At 35.9% G+C, this 20763-nt stretch overlaps 1 protein-coding gene across 1 annotated transcript in view; it reads left to right on the top strand.

Annotated features, from left to right (window-relative positions):
- Window positions 1–19819: 19819 nt before the first annotated feature.
- Window positions 19820–20763, top strand: part of cntnap2a (contactin associated protein 2a) — a 349787-nt gene continuing 348843 nt past the window's right edge. The window contains exon 1 of the mRNA XM_039666809.2: window positions 19820–20248. Coding sequence (XP_039522743.2) covers window positions 20161–20248 — 88 coding nt within the window. The 5' untranslated portion in view covers window positions 19820–20160. The remainder of the gene's footprint in view (window positions 20249–20763) is intronic.

The following is a 20763-nucleotide window of genomic DNA, read 5'->3' as shown; positions in this document are numbered from 1 at the left end:
GAGCTGTTTTGAAGGAAAGGAAATTAATAATCAATAACACCTGTCACTGAAGTAACACACTTCAGAATAATCAGAGATATGATGTGCCAGACTTTTGAACTAAAATAAACCAGCTTCCACTATTTCTAGGTTTTAAAAAAATGATTAAAAATAATATTTTTAAATAATAAATCATATTAAAATATTATTTCTTATATTTTTATAATAAATAAAAATATAATAAATAATATATTTTTGCAGATTTAAAACTGAAAATTACCATAGAGTTATTCTTAGTTCTGCAAAGATCAACATGACACTGATCTTATACACTTTTTTTTAATAACAGTGTCCATTTAAAGTAACATGCAAAGAGACTGATACTGTTGTGGTAAACATGTTTTTAACAATTGTCATGGCCATGTAGCGCTTTACCTTCAAAGCTTTTCTTTTTCTCAACATCTTTTATCCTTTCACAATTTTACAAAAGTTATCTTCAAATCAAGGCTGTGCTCCAAAAAGCATAAATAAATAAAGAAAAGTGCAAAGGAAATGAAAAAAAATATAAGAACATCAAAAGCCCAATGTTTGCAGTCATTCGACTTTGTGTTGAATTTTTCAGTTCATTCAAACATACGTGCTTAAAAAAACAAAACAAAACAAAAAAAACACACACACATATATATTTATATACTGTATATTTTCGGGTTTGTTCAAAATTTGGGACTCAACATTGGTTTGGTACAAGCTTTTTTGGGGTTATTGATTGTCATGTCATTGAAATAAGTGCAGGCAGCTCACCCTTCTCTATCTGAGAAGATCTACAGTAGCTCTGAACATAAATCAAATAATGAGACACCACTACTGAGGTAAAACTAAAGGGGAAACCAGGACACCTGCACACAGCCAGACAGATAAATCCTTCCTGTCCACACCATTTAAGAATTTAAACTTCAATGGAAAAATATCCATGCCAAAAACACTCTTAAAAATAAAGATTCTTTACAGTTTTTTACTATCCCCCCAGAACATATTTCTCAATACTTGGGTCTTAATTTAAGTGTAAATGACTTAAACAAGTTAATTGTACTTAAAAATTTGCTGCAACGTTTGATTAACAATTTTAACTATGTTAAGATTTCAATTATGTTGAATGTTAAAATTTAGTCCTGTGGAGGGGCAGGTCCCTTAACTTTTAGACCATTGCAGCTTTTATTGCATATTCATTTTCCTTTTGTATTTAACGACACATTTGACTAACGACATTTTACGAACATTTGGCACATTTGCTCATTGCATGCTTGTTGTAAAATTGGACTATTACAGGCAGATCTCTGAAACATCACTCAGAAAAACAGTGCACAGCCTAGAGTTTATCATGCACCTCTGTCACTTGGCTCATCCTCAAGGGCACTGAGTGTTGCAGTGTAGAACAGTGCTGTAAACACAAACGCCCTCATTCACCTGCTTTTCAATATGAGATACTTAGGCAAAATGTATACATTGTCAAGGAGCCAAGCTTAATTTATGAATTTATGAAAATATTCCTAACGTCAACACCCAGGATCGCTTTGAGAGACTCGTAAATGTAAGTACACGTGGCCTAAGACACGAAACGAGCGGTTTGTGTGAGAAAACGAACAGTATTTATATATATATTATTTTTACCTCTTGTAACCACACAGCCACGTCAAACTGATCCGAAGGCACGGGTGTTTCGGTGTCGCATGTCACTCTTTGTTTACACATAGATTTCGGAAGTTTTACCTTTCACTGTGAAGATCTAAATATCGAAATTTCCTGTATATCTAAATATGTTTAGATCTTCACAGTAATGACTAGTGTTACCAAATCCAATAGTCAATATTAGTTCAGTCAATACATGTTTTTCACTTTAGAATCTCTGGAAGGTTTGAAAAAAAAATAGTAGTTACTGATTAATAGTGAAGAAACACTGGGAAATGTCCTGCTCAAGTCGTCCTTGCGATGGAGGTTCGAGTTGAATAACTAATTCTTCCTTTACAGTAATGCATGTAAAACTGTTGGAGGAGGCAAAATGAGGAACCTTTGAAATAGCCTTAAATGGGCACTTTAATGGGAACATTAGCAAAATGTTCTTAGACCATATATTTGTTAACTGGGAGGTTGGGTTGTTGAAAGTATTGGTTTTCTTTTTTTAACACACTTAACCTGTCAAGAGGCTAAAAAATAACGTTGTTGAAAAAAAAAAGCCATCTCTAAAGTAGTGGTGTTGGAGCGATCTGAAATATGAAAGGATGACACGAATGTAAAACTTAACAGCCTGAGTCATGAATATTAAAAACACAGCGTTGTGTGATTAATATTAAAAAGGTTCATATGTTCAGTGGACAGACAGTGGTAAATAGGACACATTTAAAAAAAAAAAAAAAAAAGAAAATAGTTAGTGGTCTAGAGTCTCCTTTTCACACAGGTCCATTTCAGCTGTTTCCTGACAAGTTTGCACTTAATTGGGCTGAAATGCACATGTGAAATGGCAATAGACTGCAAGTAAAGCAACATCCAGGATTAATTTAGTGGTTAATTTAGTTTTTGCTGACAAAAACCATGTATTTTACAGCAACATATTTTAAAGGGGGGGTTGACTGCTTTTATTCTTTGCATGATTGTGTTTATGGGGTGCAATATACCATGTATTCGTGGTTTTTCTTTTTTTAAAAGTCTTATTTTTCATAAATTTCACCTTTATTGTAAGCCGCGCCCTCCTCTGTCCCATGAACAAGCGGTTCACTTCCTGATTCTAGGCCTGTGTGTTGTGATTGGCTAAACTGTCGGTCACGTTGTCCGGTTAGCGCCCATTACGTTTACGGGCGAAACGTGCATGTCGTGAGCTCTGGTCCAGATGTAAATATGTGTCGAACTGCAGTATCAGTTTGAGGTAGAATCAGAACGAGAAAGCGGCGATAAAGAGAGTCAAGCAGAACCTCACCACACACGGCTCTTACTAAACGTTTCTGAATGATAATTTGCTAGATTTTTTAACTTTATACACGTTTGTTTTACGCAGTACTAACGTTATAACGTTACTCAAACAGCGTGGCATTAGTTTACGTTCTTGATCAAATCGAAAATAACGTCATAAAGCATATATACGTACATGAAAAATATGTTTAAAACATGAGTACTTATACAAAATTCAGGTCCATAATGTTTGTACGTGTTTGTCGTAGACACAAAATAGCATAACTGGTAACTATATGGCTATAAAGCCAGCGCTGGCATTTGAAAAAAATAAAACACAAGGCTACGTCTGGAATTAAACATGCAAATACATTTAAAATGATAAAGTCTTACAGGTTGTGGCCCAACAACTGCTGCCTCTTGTTTTAAAGTTGGAACTACTTCATGTTTTAGTAACAGTTTCTTGTTGAATCCGGTGTTGAATTGGTGGAGATTCTGGAAGCTGTCTTCCGTAAAATGCGCAGCACAGAGAGCTTGATTACGATCGTCATTTTCAGGAACATAATCAAACATAAATTGTATCCATTGTTGACGAAGTACAGCGTCCATGGGAGGCTCAAACACAGAAGACCTGACAGCTGACAAACATAAAGTGTACCCATTGTTGACAAAGAACAGCGTCCGTGGTAAGCTCGAACACAGAAGACCACACACTCGACGAGCCGCTTAAATATGCGCATGCCCTTTTCTGCATTTTCCGGAGGGAGGGGTTGATTCAAATGTATGGGTTAGTGACGTCTAAAACCCATCAGCTGTAGTCCCAATTGAATTGTAGGCAATTATACTTCTTGATTTTTAAAAGACAATTTCTCTGCTTACACTGAACTTTCAGCGCTGCAACTTTACAGATACTGTTCATGCACCGACAGCAACATTACACACTATTTAAAATCAAAAAAGTGAAATCCCAGTCAACCCCTCTTTAAATTTGAAAGCAAGGCACATACTGTAGAAATCGTACATGTACTCATATTGAGCAGATCTGAACTGTTTTCTACTTTGATCTTCTATTGGCAAAAATCATAACTTATTTAAAATTGAAGAAATATACTTCTTCAATCTACAGTTTGGGCAATAACATATAATATTATATTATGGAAAGAATTGTGCGGCATTCAGATTGAAAAACCTTTTAAACCTCTGTTCGGTTTGTGTATTTGAATTGAGTTTCAAATATTTTTTATTAAAGCACAGATTCACAATGTTATATTATCTACATCATACACAGGAGTATAATGCATAACCACAAGGGAATGTGTACAGTTAGGACATAATGTGCTCTTTTGTTTTGGAACATTCAGCAATAACAAAACAAAACAAACACACACACGCAAAAAACAAAAAAACAATCCCTCTTCCCTCCCTACCCAGCCTTATCCTACCGTTTAAATACTACTTTATTATAGTTAGAAGAAAAACACATTAATTTCCATTGCCAAGAGAGAGATAGTGAATCAGAGGAGACCACACTTTTTCAAAGTATGGAAGTTTATCCAAAAGTATATATTTTATTCTCTCTAAGTAGAGAGTGTTAGTAAGATCACTGAGCCATAACTTTGTAGTGGGTGTTTCTTTATTTTTTCCAATGCATGAGAAGTAGCTTCATTGCGGTGATGAGACTATAGGACAGGAGGCATTGTTGGTAACTGTTTAATCCATTAATTTCATCTGAAATTCCTAAAATAATAATGAGAGAATTAGGCTTCAATTGTATTTTAAATATCTTGGAAATTAAACTGAAGATATTAAACCAAAAGATCTGAACTTTGGGACACAGGACAAAGCTGTGAAGCAACGTGTCTTCTGCAACAAGGTATTTGAATTGAGGAATTGCATTTTGTTAGAGTAGAATTAAACTTGAGTATAATTAAATTGAAATTTAAATTCAAATAATGGCTGTCAAATTGAATATGCCTAAAATATACTGAATTACCACAGGCATTTGACAATATTAATAAGAATAGAAAATAATTTGATTATTAATAAATCAATAATCAATTTCAATAGCTATATATGCCACTTTTATTTGTATTTAAAGTGTATTTAAAGATAATTTTCATATAGCCTATTACTCAACCTACAGACCATATAGTAGAATAATGTTTGTGATAATAAAAATACATTTAAGTCATATAAACTGGTTATTTACCCAGAAGTGTACAGATATATCAACACAGTCTCATGAAGATGCGTATCTATACCACGAGTGTCATTTCTCGTGGCATTTATACGCCAAAAGTGTTTTTTTCGTGTATATGGTACGCACTAAAAAACCCTGGGTTAGGTTTAGGGGGGAGGGGGGTGGGGAGTTCGTGCGTATTATACGCAAAAAAGTGCGTATCATATGTACGCGAAAATCGCGTGCCAAATACACGCAAAAACTGTTTTTGGCGTATAAATGCCACGAGAAATGACATTCGTGCCATAGACACGAACTTTCATGAGATCGGGCTGGATATATCAGGACATGGACAAATGGCTGAAAGAACTCTTGTGTTCATGCTCTTTCCAAATGTTCAGTCTTTGAAAAGGTTAATGCTTGGATCATACAGTTTAGCCTAGAGCTTGACATGGTCATGAATTCACTATTCCTCAACGTAGCTGCATGCATCCTTGTTCATATAGATGGGAATAAAATTTAGAATCTGCTTACCATGCTGTCTTTGGGGAAACTAACATCAGTGAAGAAGCACAATGTCTAATTGAGATTCCCATTCATATGGTGTGTTTAGGGATCAGGAACACCTCACAGTGATAAGTCATGACTTGCTGTTTCACTGGGCTCTAAATATAAAATTCCTGTAGTCATCCATCACTATGGGAAATTCCTGAGAATACAGTAATAATGTGTGACAAAATGTCGTTGAGCTGCACAAATCACAATCTACCTGATGAGTGTCTATATTGACCCCACACACATTGAGGAGGATGGTTTGAGTCACCAAACTAACTGAATGGATCAAAGATGGAGAACTGCAAACGTTAGAAATTCTCCAAAACTATAATCCGACCTCATCTATAACCACAACTTGTTTGGGAAGGTTGCAAAGAAAATCATCAATCAGAAATTTCATGTACCTAAAGTTTGCCAGTCCGTACTGGAATTTTCATTGGGAATGGGATTTTTTTGGCCAAATTAAAAGGTTTTTGGAAAAATCCAGAGGTGGGTTTGGTATAGTCAGAATAGCTAATCCGAAAAGTATTTCAATTCCACTCTGAAGATCAAAAATGGTTGTGCTTGGAAAATTCCATATTCGACTGTATGCTTCCAAACTTGATTGGTTGATTGGTAAGATTGTGATTCTTATTTCATTACAATGGGAAGGTTACAGACTTTAAAATTTAGCAAACATTACAAACATTCCATGTCACTGGTTTTTATGGAATATACATGCATGTCCGACAGATTTTGATAATTGAATGGATCATTTTCCATGTAATGGCTTACGTGGTGAAAGAATGTTTAGGAGTTGTGAAGAGTCCGGAAATGTCACTGAGAATCAACTCATCAGTTTTGACCAATAAGCCAATGCAATTAGTTATTGTGAGAATTGTAGACAATTGTTGTAAGTCTTTTGCAGACATGTGCCAAAACACATGCAATTGGCTTAAATCAATAAGAATGTGAACAAGAAACTAACGATCTGCACTGCAAAAAATAAAAAAATAAATAAATATGCATTCAAGAATTGAGCCAAACCAACTGAGGAAAACACCTGATTGACCCTGTCAGGAAGCTTAAACTGGACCGTGGTCAAATCTTCCAGCATGACAGTGATCCAAAGCACATCTCAAAATAACAGTTCACAGACCACAGAATGAAGGTTCTGTCATGGGCATCCCCTGACCCAAACCTCATAAAATGTGATGTGCTGAAGAAAAGAGTCCATAAGCATGGACATCTGAGTCTGAAGGATCTGGAGAGATATGGAGGAATAGTTTCCGATGTCTTGCCTTATGTTCATCAGCCTTATGACGCATTATACTATAGGTGACGATCCAGAGCTGTAATCTTGGCAAAATGGAGCTGCACAAAGCATTACAGTAAATGAAGGGGTGCAAATAATTGTGAAATATCAGAAATTTTTTTTTTTTTGTAAATGTATGTATGGTTATAATTCGTTTTGGAGATAAAAGAAAAAACAGCTCAAGACACAAGCAAGCAAAGCAGAAATCCTGAAGTACTACTCAGTTCTGTTCAGAAGTGTCACCCAGTACCTTGGGACAGTACATACCTCATTCCCTCGGCATAAATGGAGTCGTCTCTTTGATCCGGCTCAACTTATCGCTCCAGCGGCGTGCAGCATCCTGCAGCAGGCCCGGCATTCTGGGTTAAATTAAATAGGCTCAAAAGCCAGCAATCCTCTGATGAAGAACCTCTGCCTACATATTTATCATAGCTGAAATATTGAAGTTTGCTTTAGCATCCACTTTTAGGTGTTTTGTGGAAACTTGTAATCCAATTATCACACTATTTGGAGTTAGAGGAGAACGATAAATATTCTTTTTTCCCCTTTTCTTTCTTTCCCACTTATATGGTTAATAAAGCTCTAGACTGTTTCATGGCACCACAAAAGATGCATTATGTGAGCTGCCTGAAGGGTTAGTCTTAAAAATTGATGAAATAGCTAAAATAAATAAATCAATAAAGCAGGCTTATGAAAGTTATGTAAATTGAGAAGCAAATCAGACAGTGTGTTGAAACGCGCTGTTCTCTGGATTCAAACAAATGCGTCCAATTTTCAGGTTATTGTGCTTAAGCAAAAAGCTTCCGAAGTGCTTTTCTTTTCTCATGAAGCTTTTTAAAGTTTATGCATAGTGATGCAGCTCTTAAAATTCAAATGGAAATTTTTATTTGACACAGTTTTTTTGTTTAATGTGTACATTCCGCGGAATCTGCTGAAGTCTTAATGCTGTGTTTTTATTGATTTTAGCAAGATCACACCTGGTTTACAGCACAGCAGAACTGGCTCACCGCTGTTCCCGTCACTTTCTGTGTTCTGCTTTACATTTTTTTTGTGAGCAAATTTATATTGCAGGCATTTCAACCCTGTCCTCTTTTCCAAACAAACTGGAAAAGTGCCAGTGCAATGTGACTCTGCACCGTTCCCACACCAGCTGCTGTTCCCTGAGATCCAGCACAGAGTGAGAGTGCTGCAGGCCCTGTCGTGTGAGATTACTGGATGTGGCCTTTGAACCGCGTTAGTTCAGCAGATTTAACTGTCTACCCATCCCCACGGAGCTATGTCCCATCGGTCGCAGGGGGAAAAGAGCCCCCCGTATGGCTGCTGTTATCAGATTTGTGGTGTTGTGCCCTTTTAGACCCTATTGTATAAGATCATTCCAATGTAATTCCTCAGTGTCAGAGTTTCTGCACCGTTGATCTTTCTCCCTCCACTCCCTCAGAACTCTTTACAAGGGCAATTCCAAGTACGGTTTATACTTGATTGGCGATCGTAGACCTCACCGCACATTCAGAAACTGCGTTCTGAATCCGGACGCACTCTTCGTTGTTTCCTGAAGTGGGTTTCCATTGAAGATTTGTTTTCATTTGGAATGCCCTTAAATTAGCCTGACATTGTCTAACACAGTCTCATCCCAAAAAGTCATATAACTGACGTCTTGGGACGTCTTTTGACCATACGTCAATATCCGCCTTTTTAGGGCCCCCTTAAACGTCGGTAGATGGCGATCCCGGGCCGTCATACAACTGACGCTTTACCTTTAACGTCAGTTAGGTGACGGGTTAGGTTTAGGGTTAGGTTTAGGTCTGAGGTAGAGTTAGGATCCCATAACCTCATCTACCGACGTTTAAGGGGGCCCTAGAAAGGCGAATATTGACGTATGGTCAAAAGACGTCCCAAAACGTCAGTTATATGACGTCTTGGGATGAGACCGGGTTGCATTGTCATACTCATATTCTGGTCATAGTCTGAGACCGCTCCGTAGGGCTTTTGAGGCGTGTCTTAAAGGATTAGTTCACTTTTGAAAAAACTTTTGCTGATAATTTACTCACCCCCATGTCATCCAAGATGTCCATGTCTTTCTTTCCTCAGTCGAAAAGAAATTTAGGTTTTTGATGAAAACATTCCAGGATTTTTCTCCATATAATGGACTTCAATGGGAACCGGATGGTTCAAGTATCAAAAGACGGTTAAAAACTGTTTCAGATGCAGCTTCAAATGTCTTTAAACGATATCAGACGATGAATAAGGGTCTTATCATGCGAAACGATCGGTTATTTCGAAACTTATTCCAAAAATGTAACTTTTATAAGGAAAAACAACGATGTTGGACGATTTTGATTCTGTACTTCCGGCTACGTCGCCCGTGACCTTTTAAACGTAATTACGTATTACGTGACGTTACAAACGCGCCTCAGAGAATATAGCAAGGCTAGCATTTGTCCTTATAAAAGTTACATTTTTGGAATAAGTTTTGAAATAACCGATCGTTTTGCATGATAAGACCCTTATTCATCGTCTGGTGTCGTTTAAAGACATTTGAAGCTGCCTCTGAAACAGTTTTTAACCGTCTTTTGATACTTGAACCATCCGGTTCCCATTGAAGTCCATTATATGGAGAAAAATCCTGGAATGTTTTCATCAAAAACCTAAATTTCTTTTCGACTGAGGAAAGAAAGACATGGACATCTTGGATGACATGGGGGTGAGTAAATTATCAGCAAAAGTTTTTTCAAAAGTGAACTAATCCTTTAACCGAACCAGGAAAAAAAACCCCTCCGCACTCAATTGGATTGTCGGACAGACCTACAACCAATCAGAGCAACGCAGTAAGTCAAATACTTTGCATAGCATAGTTGTCAACAACAGAACTTACTTATTTTAGAATTAAAATAACGAGTGTTGCTTCTTTCACTTGGTCCTTCATGAGTGCGACCAGACAGATAGATAGATAGATAGATAGATATACAGAAACAGACAGACAGATAGATAGACAGAAAGACAGACAGACAGACAGACAGACAGACAGACAGATAGAGATAGATAGATAGATAGATAGATAATTAGATAGATAATTAGATAGATAGATGAGGTCTTTCAAACATATTACTTTAACATATTACATACTTAACATGATATTACAGTTTGTAATTAGGACATGATTAGATTACTTGATTACTTTAGCTATGACAGAAATAAAGAAACAAGCAACAATAAAAGGAAGAGTTTCTCTGGCAGGAATGTGAAGCAGTCTTATAGCCTGCCAATTTCCATTTACCTCAACTTCCATGTGATTGTGAAGCTCTGTCAAAGTAGACAGTTATTAAATACCTGGCTCACTGATGCCTTTAATGAGGACATCTGGGAGATGGTCAGCTTGCTTTCTTACCATGGAGCGATTAAAAATTGATCCCTCTCGTTTTACCTCGTTCCCCTCCTCTGCCTCTCTCTTTCGTTGTCAATCTTTAATAGGATAGTTCACCAAAGCATAGTTCACCAAAAGAAGTTCACCAAGGGATATTTCACCAAAAGAAATCCAATTTTGACATCACTTCATTTATTCACCCTCGTTCCATTTCAAACCTGTATAACTTTGTCCACGGAGGACAAAATTCGATATTTTAAAGAAAGCAGCTGTTTTCTATACCAATTAATACCGTAAAACTCTAGAAAAGGAAACAAACAAACAAACAAAACAAAAGAAACCCATAAAAGTAGTTCATATGATTTTATGCACAAATCTCAGCACACTTTCCCTATTCAACACCATCACGTCTCAAACCATTGCATTGAGTAAACTTATTGATATTCATCATCAAAGTGAATAAGACAATGCTCTAAAAAAAAACACAAATTCTGTGTTTTTAAAACTACATCAAAATGTGCAGGAATGAAAGCTCACAACAGGAGATAAGCTGGGGATCTGCTATACGCGTGGGAGCAATAGGGTCACATGACGCAGCGGTGGCATCTCTACTGCTCAAATAAATCTCTCTCGTGGTAAAGGATGATTGGAGCATGTACTCATTGAAGTATATTTAATAGGACTTAATTGCTCCCACAAGCTCAGTTAATGTTTAAGTGCTGGATGATGTTGTCTATGGCTCTCCTTATTAGAGTTTGGATCCTTAATGACGACTCAATTGTTTGGTCAAGATTTCAAATGTTCCTTATTATCTCAGCAGGTGTTCACTAAATCCAGCCACAGTTGGTTTCTAATTGAAATAAATTTGGACATCATGGTCATTATTTTCATAGAATGCAATAGTTATTGAGCTGTGAGGCAAAATCCCAAGCGTACAAGCTGAGGTGAAACTCTTGCCATGCTACGCAATACATTGCAAAATGCTATCCGATTACTCTGTTTTCACATTTTATCTGCAGATCCTGCTGTCTCTATATATCGCTGTAGCATTGTTTCAACTGTGACTGAAGAGAAATACATTTAAGCAAGTGTGTGATATTTAATACAAAGAAAATGATATTTTAAACACTATACTGGTCATTACTTTGTCTATTTTATAAATATAAAAAAACAATAAAATAAAATAAATCTACAACAGAATGAATCAGTGAAGTGAGTAAATATTTCAACCCATAAAGTTAGTGACTTGTTTAGTTCCTGAATGAATCTAATGCTGAATTTGTAAAATTGTAAAATTAAAATTATTTTTTTTTTTATTGTGCATTTGTTATTGTAGATAAAGTGTGCAATTTGTAGTATGTGGATTAAATCAAATGTATTACTGAGCATACTTTTTACGGTAGCCTATAATGCTTGTATGTCACGAAGACACTCGTAACGAATTTGTAATGTACTAATAAAGTACACTTTAACTAATCAAGCATTTAATTAGTCCCTACCCAAGCATATACGTAAAGTACACTATACATGAAGTTGCTCCAATTTAGCACACAAATGTACACTAAATACATTTAAAGTTATGCTTTACAATTTAATTCCAACTTTTTAATGCCGACTTTTGAAACAATGGAAAATATTTTCTAGAGGACAATGTTAAAACTACCAAAAATGAGCATCAGGGACTATTCAATTCCTCAGTGCAGTGCATTTTGTCTTCTCTGCTTTTCTGTTAAAGAATTTAAAAATTGTCTGTTGCATACAGCGATATAGTACAGTCCCTTTTCTGTCGCAGTTGGGATATTGAGAGTGTTTTGATGTGATGTGCTGTAAGTCTGTACAACCCATATCAGAAAAAGAGCAGAAATATACATAAAGATCCACAGACTAGCAACTACTTCAGAGAGCTGCGTCTCTGCTGTGTCAGATCTCCTCTGGGTGTTGGATTTGTGAAAGATTCGTGCTCAACAAATTGAGGGAATTCTCACGCACCGAGCTGTCAAACACAATTATTGGGGATGTCCTACGATACCAACATCCATGCCTGTACCAATGCATTTTAATTTGTTTAAACAGGATTAAATAGGGTCAAATTATGAATAATTTATTTATAATCAGAGGGATCAGTTGACAGTAAATCCCACAAGAAATCATGTGCATTAAGAGCAGATGGTGATGATCATACAGGTTTGAGACTGTCCACTAACTGGATACAAGTATTTAATCCTTAAAACAACAGAATAATTAGACTGATAAACAGAAATGCTTTTCTTATACATGGCCCACCACGAAAGACGTTGAAATCATAAAGTGTTTCTTTATCTTTTTTGACATCTATATAGGTTCATAACCTGAATAACTATTAACATCCTTGTGAAATTAATGCACAAAAAGGTTATTTATAGTGGAAAAGGGTTAACATTTTTCCACACTAAAATAATGAACTGTTGACTAAAAGTTTCTTTGGGGACCACAAAATGGCATCCCTGTGAAAACCCCTTTTGGAGCCTTTATTTTTAAGAGTGTGATACAAAACATGACATTGCATATTCAGAAAGCCCAACTCATTACAATCTAACACTCATAACCTTGATTTCCTTCACACTGTAAAAAAAAGTATTTTCAAGATTTGTTATCACTTTTTTTTTTGATTTTGATCAACTTAAATAATTTATTTAGTTCAGATAACTTATTATTTTGAGTTTCTGATTATTAACTCAATTTTTCCATTTCAATCAACTTAAAATTTTAAGGCAACCAGGTTACTTAATTTTTTAAGTTAAACCAACAAAATGAAAGAATTGTCATTGCAAAGCATGCTGGTAAATAGAAATCCCAGCCCAGTTTCAGTTAAATTTAATTTGTCTAAATTAAAATAAACAAGTTAATGAGACTAAAAAAACTCAAACAATTCAGATTACTTAAAATGTGTCAGTTTTGTGACCTCAAAAGATAAAGAAAGTTGTAAATACTCATAAAAGTTCATCTGATTGAACTGTTTTTTTAAAAATTCAGTTTACCTTACTCAAACCAATTTATTATTTTGAGTATTTTAAGGGTTTAGGTTTATTTATTGGTGTTGCCATTATAGTATGTGTTTAAAACTCTTAGAGGAACCTTAGCAATATGGATAGGACTCTCCAGTCTAATTTCATATTTCTGTTGTCTCAGTTGCCATGTTTATTCATTGATAATAACTTTGGAAACATCTGTCGCTGATCCATCTGTCCACAGTTCAGACAGGCGAAAAATGTTTGTGTGTGAAGAAGAATCACGCTCTTCATTATGACTGTATTTATGATCAGAGATTTTGAAAAAACTATGATGAGCAGTTCATTTTTACAAATCAGATAAAACTGAATGTTTTGCTAAATGCTGGCAGATGAGAATTTGAATCTCACACTGAGCGAAAACAGACTAGACTATGCTCAAGTTTTTCATTCTCCACTCAAAGTTATTTTTTTTTCCCAATATATGTCTTCCATTACATTCCTCTGTTATTGTTTATAGTCGAGTGCCACAAAAATCAACATCAATCTGAGATTTTGTCACCGGAAACAAATAGCACTTGTGTTGAGGGACAGTGCATTATGGTTCTCAGTCAACTGAAACTGCCAAAATTATGTTTCAAGTTGGTGCCATTTTCAAGACCAGCTGAGGTGGAATGTATTTGTGAACAATGCCATGCTTGATATACGATCGATATTAAAGCAATGTAAGCTATGAGATATCACCAATTTAAATCCCTTTTGAAGAACAATATAGCAACGAATCAATATATGGCTACAAATAAGCACAACAACAGTCAGAGCCGACTCTTATTGGTTCTGAATGTACAGTAAATCTCCTTTAATTGCAAGAGTGATGAATATATTTGTGGATGTCTAGCCATTTAGCTGACAGTGAAGGGCAGTGAAGATGAACCATTGAAACTCTGGATCTTTTGTAATTGTGTCACACCAGAAAATGATGGATGAGGCATGTTTGCACACCACTTTCAATACGGTTATCACTGACACACTAATGTCTTCCTGCAGAAGAAACGTCATTTTTAGCTATAGATTCATTCCAGGTTTATTAAACAGGTATGGGCCGTAAGATGTTTTCTTAATGGTGAGAGATCAAATGTTAGTTTTAGTATTAAATGGACCAAACCAGATGCTTGAGGAGAGATTTAAATTATTGAACACAGACCAAGAATCGGCCCTTTTGCTCAAAATGAATCGCGGGCTTCAAGTGAGAGGTAAAATCAAGTAAATACTATGGCTTACAGACAGATAAACCCACAAACACACGCACACAGAATTATTGAATGCGAGCACATTTCCCTCTATAAATCCAGATTAATGACAAAAGCTCTTAGTAAACAGCAAAAGTGCTCTGACAGCAAAAAGAACCATAAAGCTTGGAGGACAATAGGAAACAGATAAGCTTTGCTCCAAAGAGAACATGGTTGGGTGTTTGGCCCATATTCATGTGTTCTGAATTTCAATTTGCTCTTACATCACCTGATGCTTTGGCAATTGGGAATGATTAAATACGACTTTCTTTGCCTTTTAAATCTTTGTAGAAAATTAACGAACAGCTAAATGTTTCTTTAAAACAGAACTAATGACATACTGTAAACGAATTACATTTCTAACAGGTTATATCAATACGTCAGTAGATTGGAACAAAACTTTGTGAGTGAGTCATTTATCGACTCAACAGATTTGTCCAATGATTCATTTAGGAAGTAAACAAGGGAGCTTATGAGAGTGAGTCATTGAATCATTCACATTGAAGCAAAAACACTGATTAATTGAGGAATGCAGTGGTTAATTTCTTTTTTTTTTATTATTCTAATGCCTCTGTGTTCATAATTTCATTTTTATAACATTTATTTAATAATATAATGTGCAGTATTAAATAGTCTTTGTAAATACACGTATTGCAGCATAAAAGAGTATCAAATTATAATCCTTAGCCAATATACATTTATTTTATTACATCTAACAAAAATGTGTCCTGCTAACTTTTCCAATAAGTTATGAAAAAGTTATTTCTATACAGTACATTTGTATGGTTTGATAATGTTATTAAAGACAAGATGACTTAAAATGAATATTCTATTACTGGAAGAATGAATGTTCAGGACCTTTCTAGAACGTTTCCTGTTAGATCCTCTTTGACAAATATATAGCACAATGCATTTCCAATAATTTAAGCATGCAAATTTTATGAATGACACCAAACAGGAATGGAAAATGAATGATTGGGAATTAATGGGGACAGTATTTTCTCCCTGACCCTGAAAAGGTTTCCAAAGGCAGAATGGACAAACTAAGAGGGTGGTCTAATGAGCTGAATCTGTGTGCTTTGTCGTGTGTAACAAGGCACCAGTAGAACAACTATGAAAAGCTTGGAAGCATCAGAAGTGGAGAAATAACAAGTGTGGCACTACCCAGTGTGGTATTTAAAGGCCAGGAATGAAGCTTGCACACACAATTCTCCAATCAGACTTCTGCTTTTTTGGGAAAATGCTGTTCCACTCAAATGCCTTTTGAAATCTCTCATTTCAAAGACAAATATGCTTGCCCTCTCATCTGAACCCAGTGTAATAAGATGTAAACAACTGAAACAACAGTAGAACAGCTCAGCAGATACAACATGGCTATTTTGGGAGAGATTGCTGGAGACGAGAGATATGACACCTTATCCCATGGCAATCACGAAACACCTTTAACAAAATTATAAGGGAAAAGGGATTCCTTTACCTACAAAAGTATATAATTTGAGTTGACTGATTATGCTGAATTCAGTTATTATTCAAATTAATGCATAATTAAGAGAAAACATGTTGCATTACAAAAGAAATAAGAAGTGAGTCGATTTGTTCAAAAACACTGATTCTTTCAGGAACTATACAAGATCGCTTTTATGAATCATTCAATCATTCACTCAACTGATTCGTTCGACGCAGAGACAGAGCAATAACAGAGAAAGGTAAATATAAGATAAAGGTAAATTAACAACAAATTGTAAAGTAAAAGTAAAACACAGCTGTGATTATCTGGAACAACAGCTCATTGAAGTTATTGAGGATTTAAAGGACAGTCTTTGTTTGTTCCTTTGTTTTTTGCCCTGAAGTGCTACCTCAATAAAAACAAATGACGTCTGCCATCTGGCAAAAAAAATGTATCAACAGAAGTTTTTCAGGTGTGGAAAATACATGAACTTCAGAGTTAACTCTCAGAAAGTTTTAGTTTGACTTGACTACCAAAGTCTCTGAAGGAGGAAAAAAAAATGTTTAAGGAGTCAAGACTTGAAAAAGAAGATCTTTCATGTCAGCCCTGTTGGCCTTCCCATGTTTCCGAGACTAGATGAACAGCAGAACTGATATCAAAGAGAGGAATGTCCATAACCTCACAAGATCCCAGTGTCATTCAAACCTTTTGAAGTCTGAAAGAAAAATGTACAGTGTGTTCATTGTTGCCTGAAGCTCACTGAAACATAGAACAATGTGTGGGGCATGATAGATATACTGTATGTGGTTGAGCTATAGCACCAATAAAACAAACAACAACAACAACGAGTCGAATTCTGACCTCCGCCAGATTATTACCCCCCTAAGTTCCTCCATAGCATCACTGCTCGCATTTAAACTCCCTCTTCCAACCCCAACTCCACCCAACCGACTATTTTGTTTTTCCCGGACAGTTCATTGCAAGCTTTTTCTATCATGTATTTGTATTTTCACGACTCATGTAAAAAAAAAAATCTGAATTTGGGCGTTCAGAACCAGACCGCCAACACTAACTGTATGCTAAATTGTAATAAATGTATATACTTGCTGTTGGCGAAGTGGTCCTGACTGAACTGTTACATTTGGCATGAGATAACGTAATCCACAATCTAGTTGCCGTGGGTTTAGCCCTTGATGTTCAACATCAAGGCTTACAAGTCTCTTTTACCATCTTCCCAGTTACTGTATTTTTCAATCAAATACTGTAAGGAATGGATTACTTCTGTATCATGTGACCACCAGAGCTCAAAGTTGATTTTATAATGTCAAGTCTGTTCTGCAGTTCTTACAGTCTGGAATAGGCAACTCATTCATTAAGAGACTATTGAGCTCTGAGATGAGACATTAGGATGCCTATCATCTAACATTTTTTGTTAGGTCTACTTTCACCTGGACTCCTTGGTTAATTATTTCTATGCAATATTTCAGGAACCAATTATTATTTCAAATTGCCAAATGAATATGCTCACCATAGCAATTCAGGCAGTTCCATTTTTTTTTTTTTTTTTGGAGACATCTGCATAGCTCATAGGTCACAAAGAGACAGTCTTTTCAGGATTTATAATTCCATGACATTAGCGTTTCCACCCTCCAAATGTGATTTCATTCTCACATGAGAGGCCTCTCATTTCAATATAATGAACTGTTGACCTCTATAAAGATGGAGAAATCCATTATGAATGCAAGATAAATAAGTTTTTTATTAGAATGAAAGGATGATAGATTTTGTTCATTTGTTTATGGGAATACAAGAAAGAGTTATAAATGACAATCAAAAGGAATCAAGACTATTACTTATTTGTGCTCTAAATGTGCTAATTTTAAAATTGTTTTTATTAGAGAATGTTTAAGCATTAGAACATTATTTCGTAATGATATTACTATCAATATGGAATGAGTCTTCAAAGAGCTAATATTTTATTCCTTGATTTAACATTAACTGGATGTTTTGTCATGCTGTTTGATGAGGTTTTCCAAGTCTTACCCAACAGATGCAATATTGATTTCCATTAACACACCTTTTTTATATAATATACTTTCAAGATGGGTTCATTTCATTTTTAATGCAAATTAATCATGGTCTGACATAGTCATTACAATGCTTTAGTGCTTTATTGTCTTTTTTAGAGCTTGGAATCCATTGGTCCCCATCCGCGGTCATTGTATGGAAGAGAGCAGCTCAGACATTCTCCTAAAAATCTCCTTTTGTGTTTCACACGAGAAAGAAAGCTATGGGGTTGGAAAGACAGGTGAGTAAACAGACAGTATTTTCATTTTTGGGTGAATTGTTCATTTACGTTTGTTTTTCTTTTACCCACTGTGGTTGTTGATGCGGTGCAAGGCAAATGTTTATCTCCATCCAGAAGTTATTACGCAAAACACCTGCTCAGCCATAGACAGGGAAAAAATCACAGGATGAGACGTGTTGCATTTTTAGAAGCAATGCTTTTGATAGACAAGAACTTGGAAAAAATGTGAAAGTATCTGCTGTCTGTTTCTGCCTTCGCACAGATGGTGTTTCTTTCACACTCTGCAGAGAGTTTGCTTTTTTTTTCAAACAGGTGGGTAAATATCACACAAAAAATCCAAAAATCCAAGCATACACAGGTAATACAGTTAGTTGCACTGTAGAAAAGTGTTCTGCAGGTAACCTTAAAAGTCTGCTTCATGTGATAGCATTAAAAAACAAATTTAATTCATGTTTAAAATATTATTTAACATTACTGAATCAACTTTCACAATAAGGTTGAAACAAAACCAGACAAGGAAACTATGTGGAAACTAAGTCACAAAAAAATGACTTGAGACTTGAAAGCAAATGAAGTCTTTGTCTCTACGGAGAAAATACTTTCTGTGAATATTATGGAATTGTTCAGTTAAAAACCTAGACAAATTTTGTATTGAGTGTTGAGTGGAATTAAAAGACAGAAAAAATAAAACATTCCTAAAATGTGTTAAATTTTTTTAGATGAATGTCCTTCCATTACCGACTTAAAAATGCATCAAAGATAAAATGTTTTCCATTTTGTTTTCAATTTTAATTCAAGTAAAAGTAAAACCCTCACATATACTTTTCCCTTTAGATAAGTAAGATAATGTGTATATATATATATATATATATATATATATATATGAATTGAATTCCAGCTCAGAAAAGTGTTAACAAAAGGTGACAAAAGACTTGAATTGATTTGTAACATAAAGAACATTTTTCAATAAATACTGTTTCAGAGCCACAGAGGATTGAGGTATGAACACTAAGAAATGCAAATATTTTTCTTATGCAGATTTGTTTTTTTTAAAGAATCTAAAAAGAAAAAAAATAATAATAAAATAATCATGGATTTCCAGCCTTCTTAAAAAGACTGAAACAAGATTGGAATTTGTATTAAAAAAAAAAAAAAAAAAAACATATTCAGATATTGGATTTTTCTCACGCTGTATATATTACACTGGCCCTCTAGCGGACCCGTTTGTACAGTTGCTGTATGTATAGTTCTGCAGTAGCATCTCATTATAATTACTTATCGTATGACCGCCCTTGTTATTTAAGTGAACTCTACGGCCAAGATATTGCCCATTATCAGCAGTCCTCCAGAAACAGCCTTGGTTATAAACATAAAAGCGACTCTCATTCAAATGTAATCTATTCTCTGCTGCCCATGAGAAGGCGCTCAAAGCAATGGCCCCTGTCCCGCGAGGGCTGCTCCACTGTTTCGTGGAATGTACCAACTCGGAGGAGAGAGGGGTTCTGTGTTTATATGGACGAGCGCGAGCTACGTGTAGAAACTTCAGCACCTGGACAGCGACCTCCGCGAGATAGGCGTCACATACTGAAGCGCACGGCGCCACGCGCTTCGACATGGCTTGAAATACCGCGTTAAAGTGCTTTACTGTAGTCTTTTGTTGTTAAAAAGCCGGACTGTTGCGCAGAAGTATTACCACACTGACTATCAGAGCCGAGAAGCGTCGGTTAGTGCGGGTCTCGCTCATTTAGAGGGTTCGCTCTGTGGAGCTGCTCTTCCGGACAGCGCGCGCGAGAAGGAAAGCTGACCTCACTGTACTCGAAGATGCAGACACCCACCGGGACCGGACTGAAGCTTTTGCTGTGGATTTTAAGCCACCTTAGCATCTCTGAAGCAGCTTCTTCATCCTCCCGTAAGTTAAAATTTGGATTTCTTGGCTCTTTTGCAGTGGTGGGCAGCGGGAAGCATCTGGCACGCTGGCGTGTGTTAGTGGAGTCCGTTGGCATTTACTCCACAGATGTAACCGATGTAGTTATGATTTCTTCTGAAGAACTTGGATAATTTGCTTTACATGTGGTCATTATATTACATTGCAGTTTATCACGGTCGGCAAGGTCCAACAATCGTTGGCGTTAGGTGGTGCTCTGGTTCAGATGACATTTAACCTAAAAGACAAGACAATTATAACTGTTATGCTTTTCGGTGCGAAAACTACAACGGCGTTTCAGTTTTGTCTGACCGGTGAAATTCAAAGGAAACCGGGGACTGTTTCAACACGTCTGTAACTAAAACTTTAATGTTATATTCCATAGCCTATTTGCTTCAAATTAAAGTTGTTTATACATTTACTGCTTATATTTAAACTTTGTAAATTGTTTTACAAGTGCTGCGGTTACAACTAACCCACTACCAACACCAATAGAAAAC

Source organism: Pimephales promelas, chromosome 22, assembly GCF_988280905.1.
Source record: "Pimephales promelas chromosome 22, fPimPro1.hap1.1, whole genome shotgun sequence".
In the NCBI taxonomy this organism is placed as follows: Eukaryota; Metazoa; Chordata; class Actinopteri; order Cypriniformes; family Leuciscidae; genus Pimephales; species Pimephales promelas.
The sequence above is the reverse complement of the archived record's forward strand: the minus strand, read 5'-3'. Positions and strand labels throughout refer to the sequence as shown.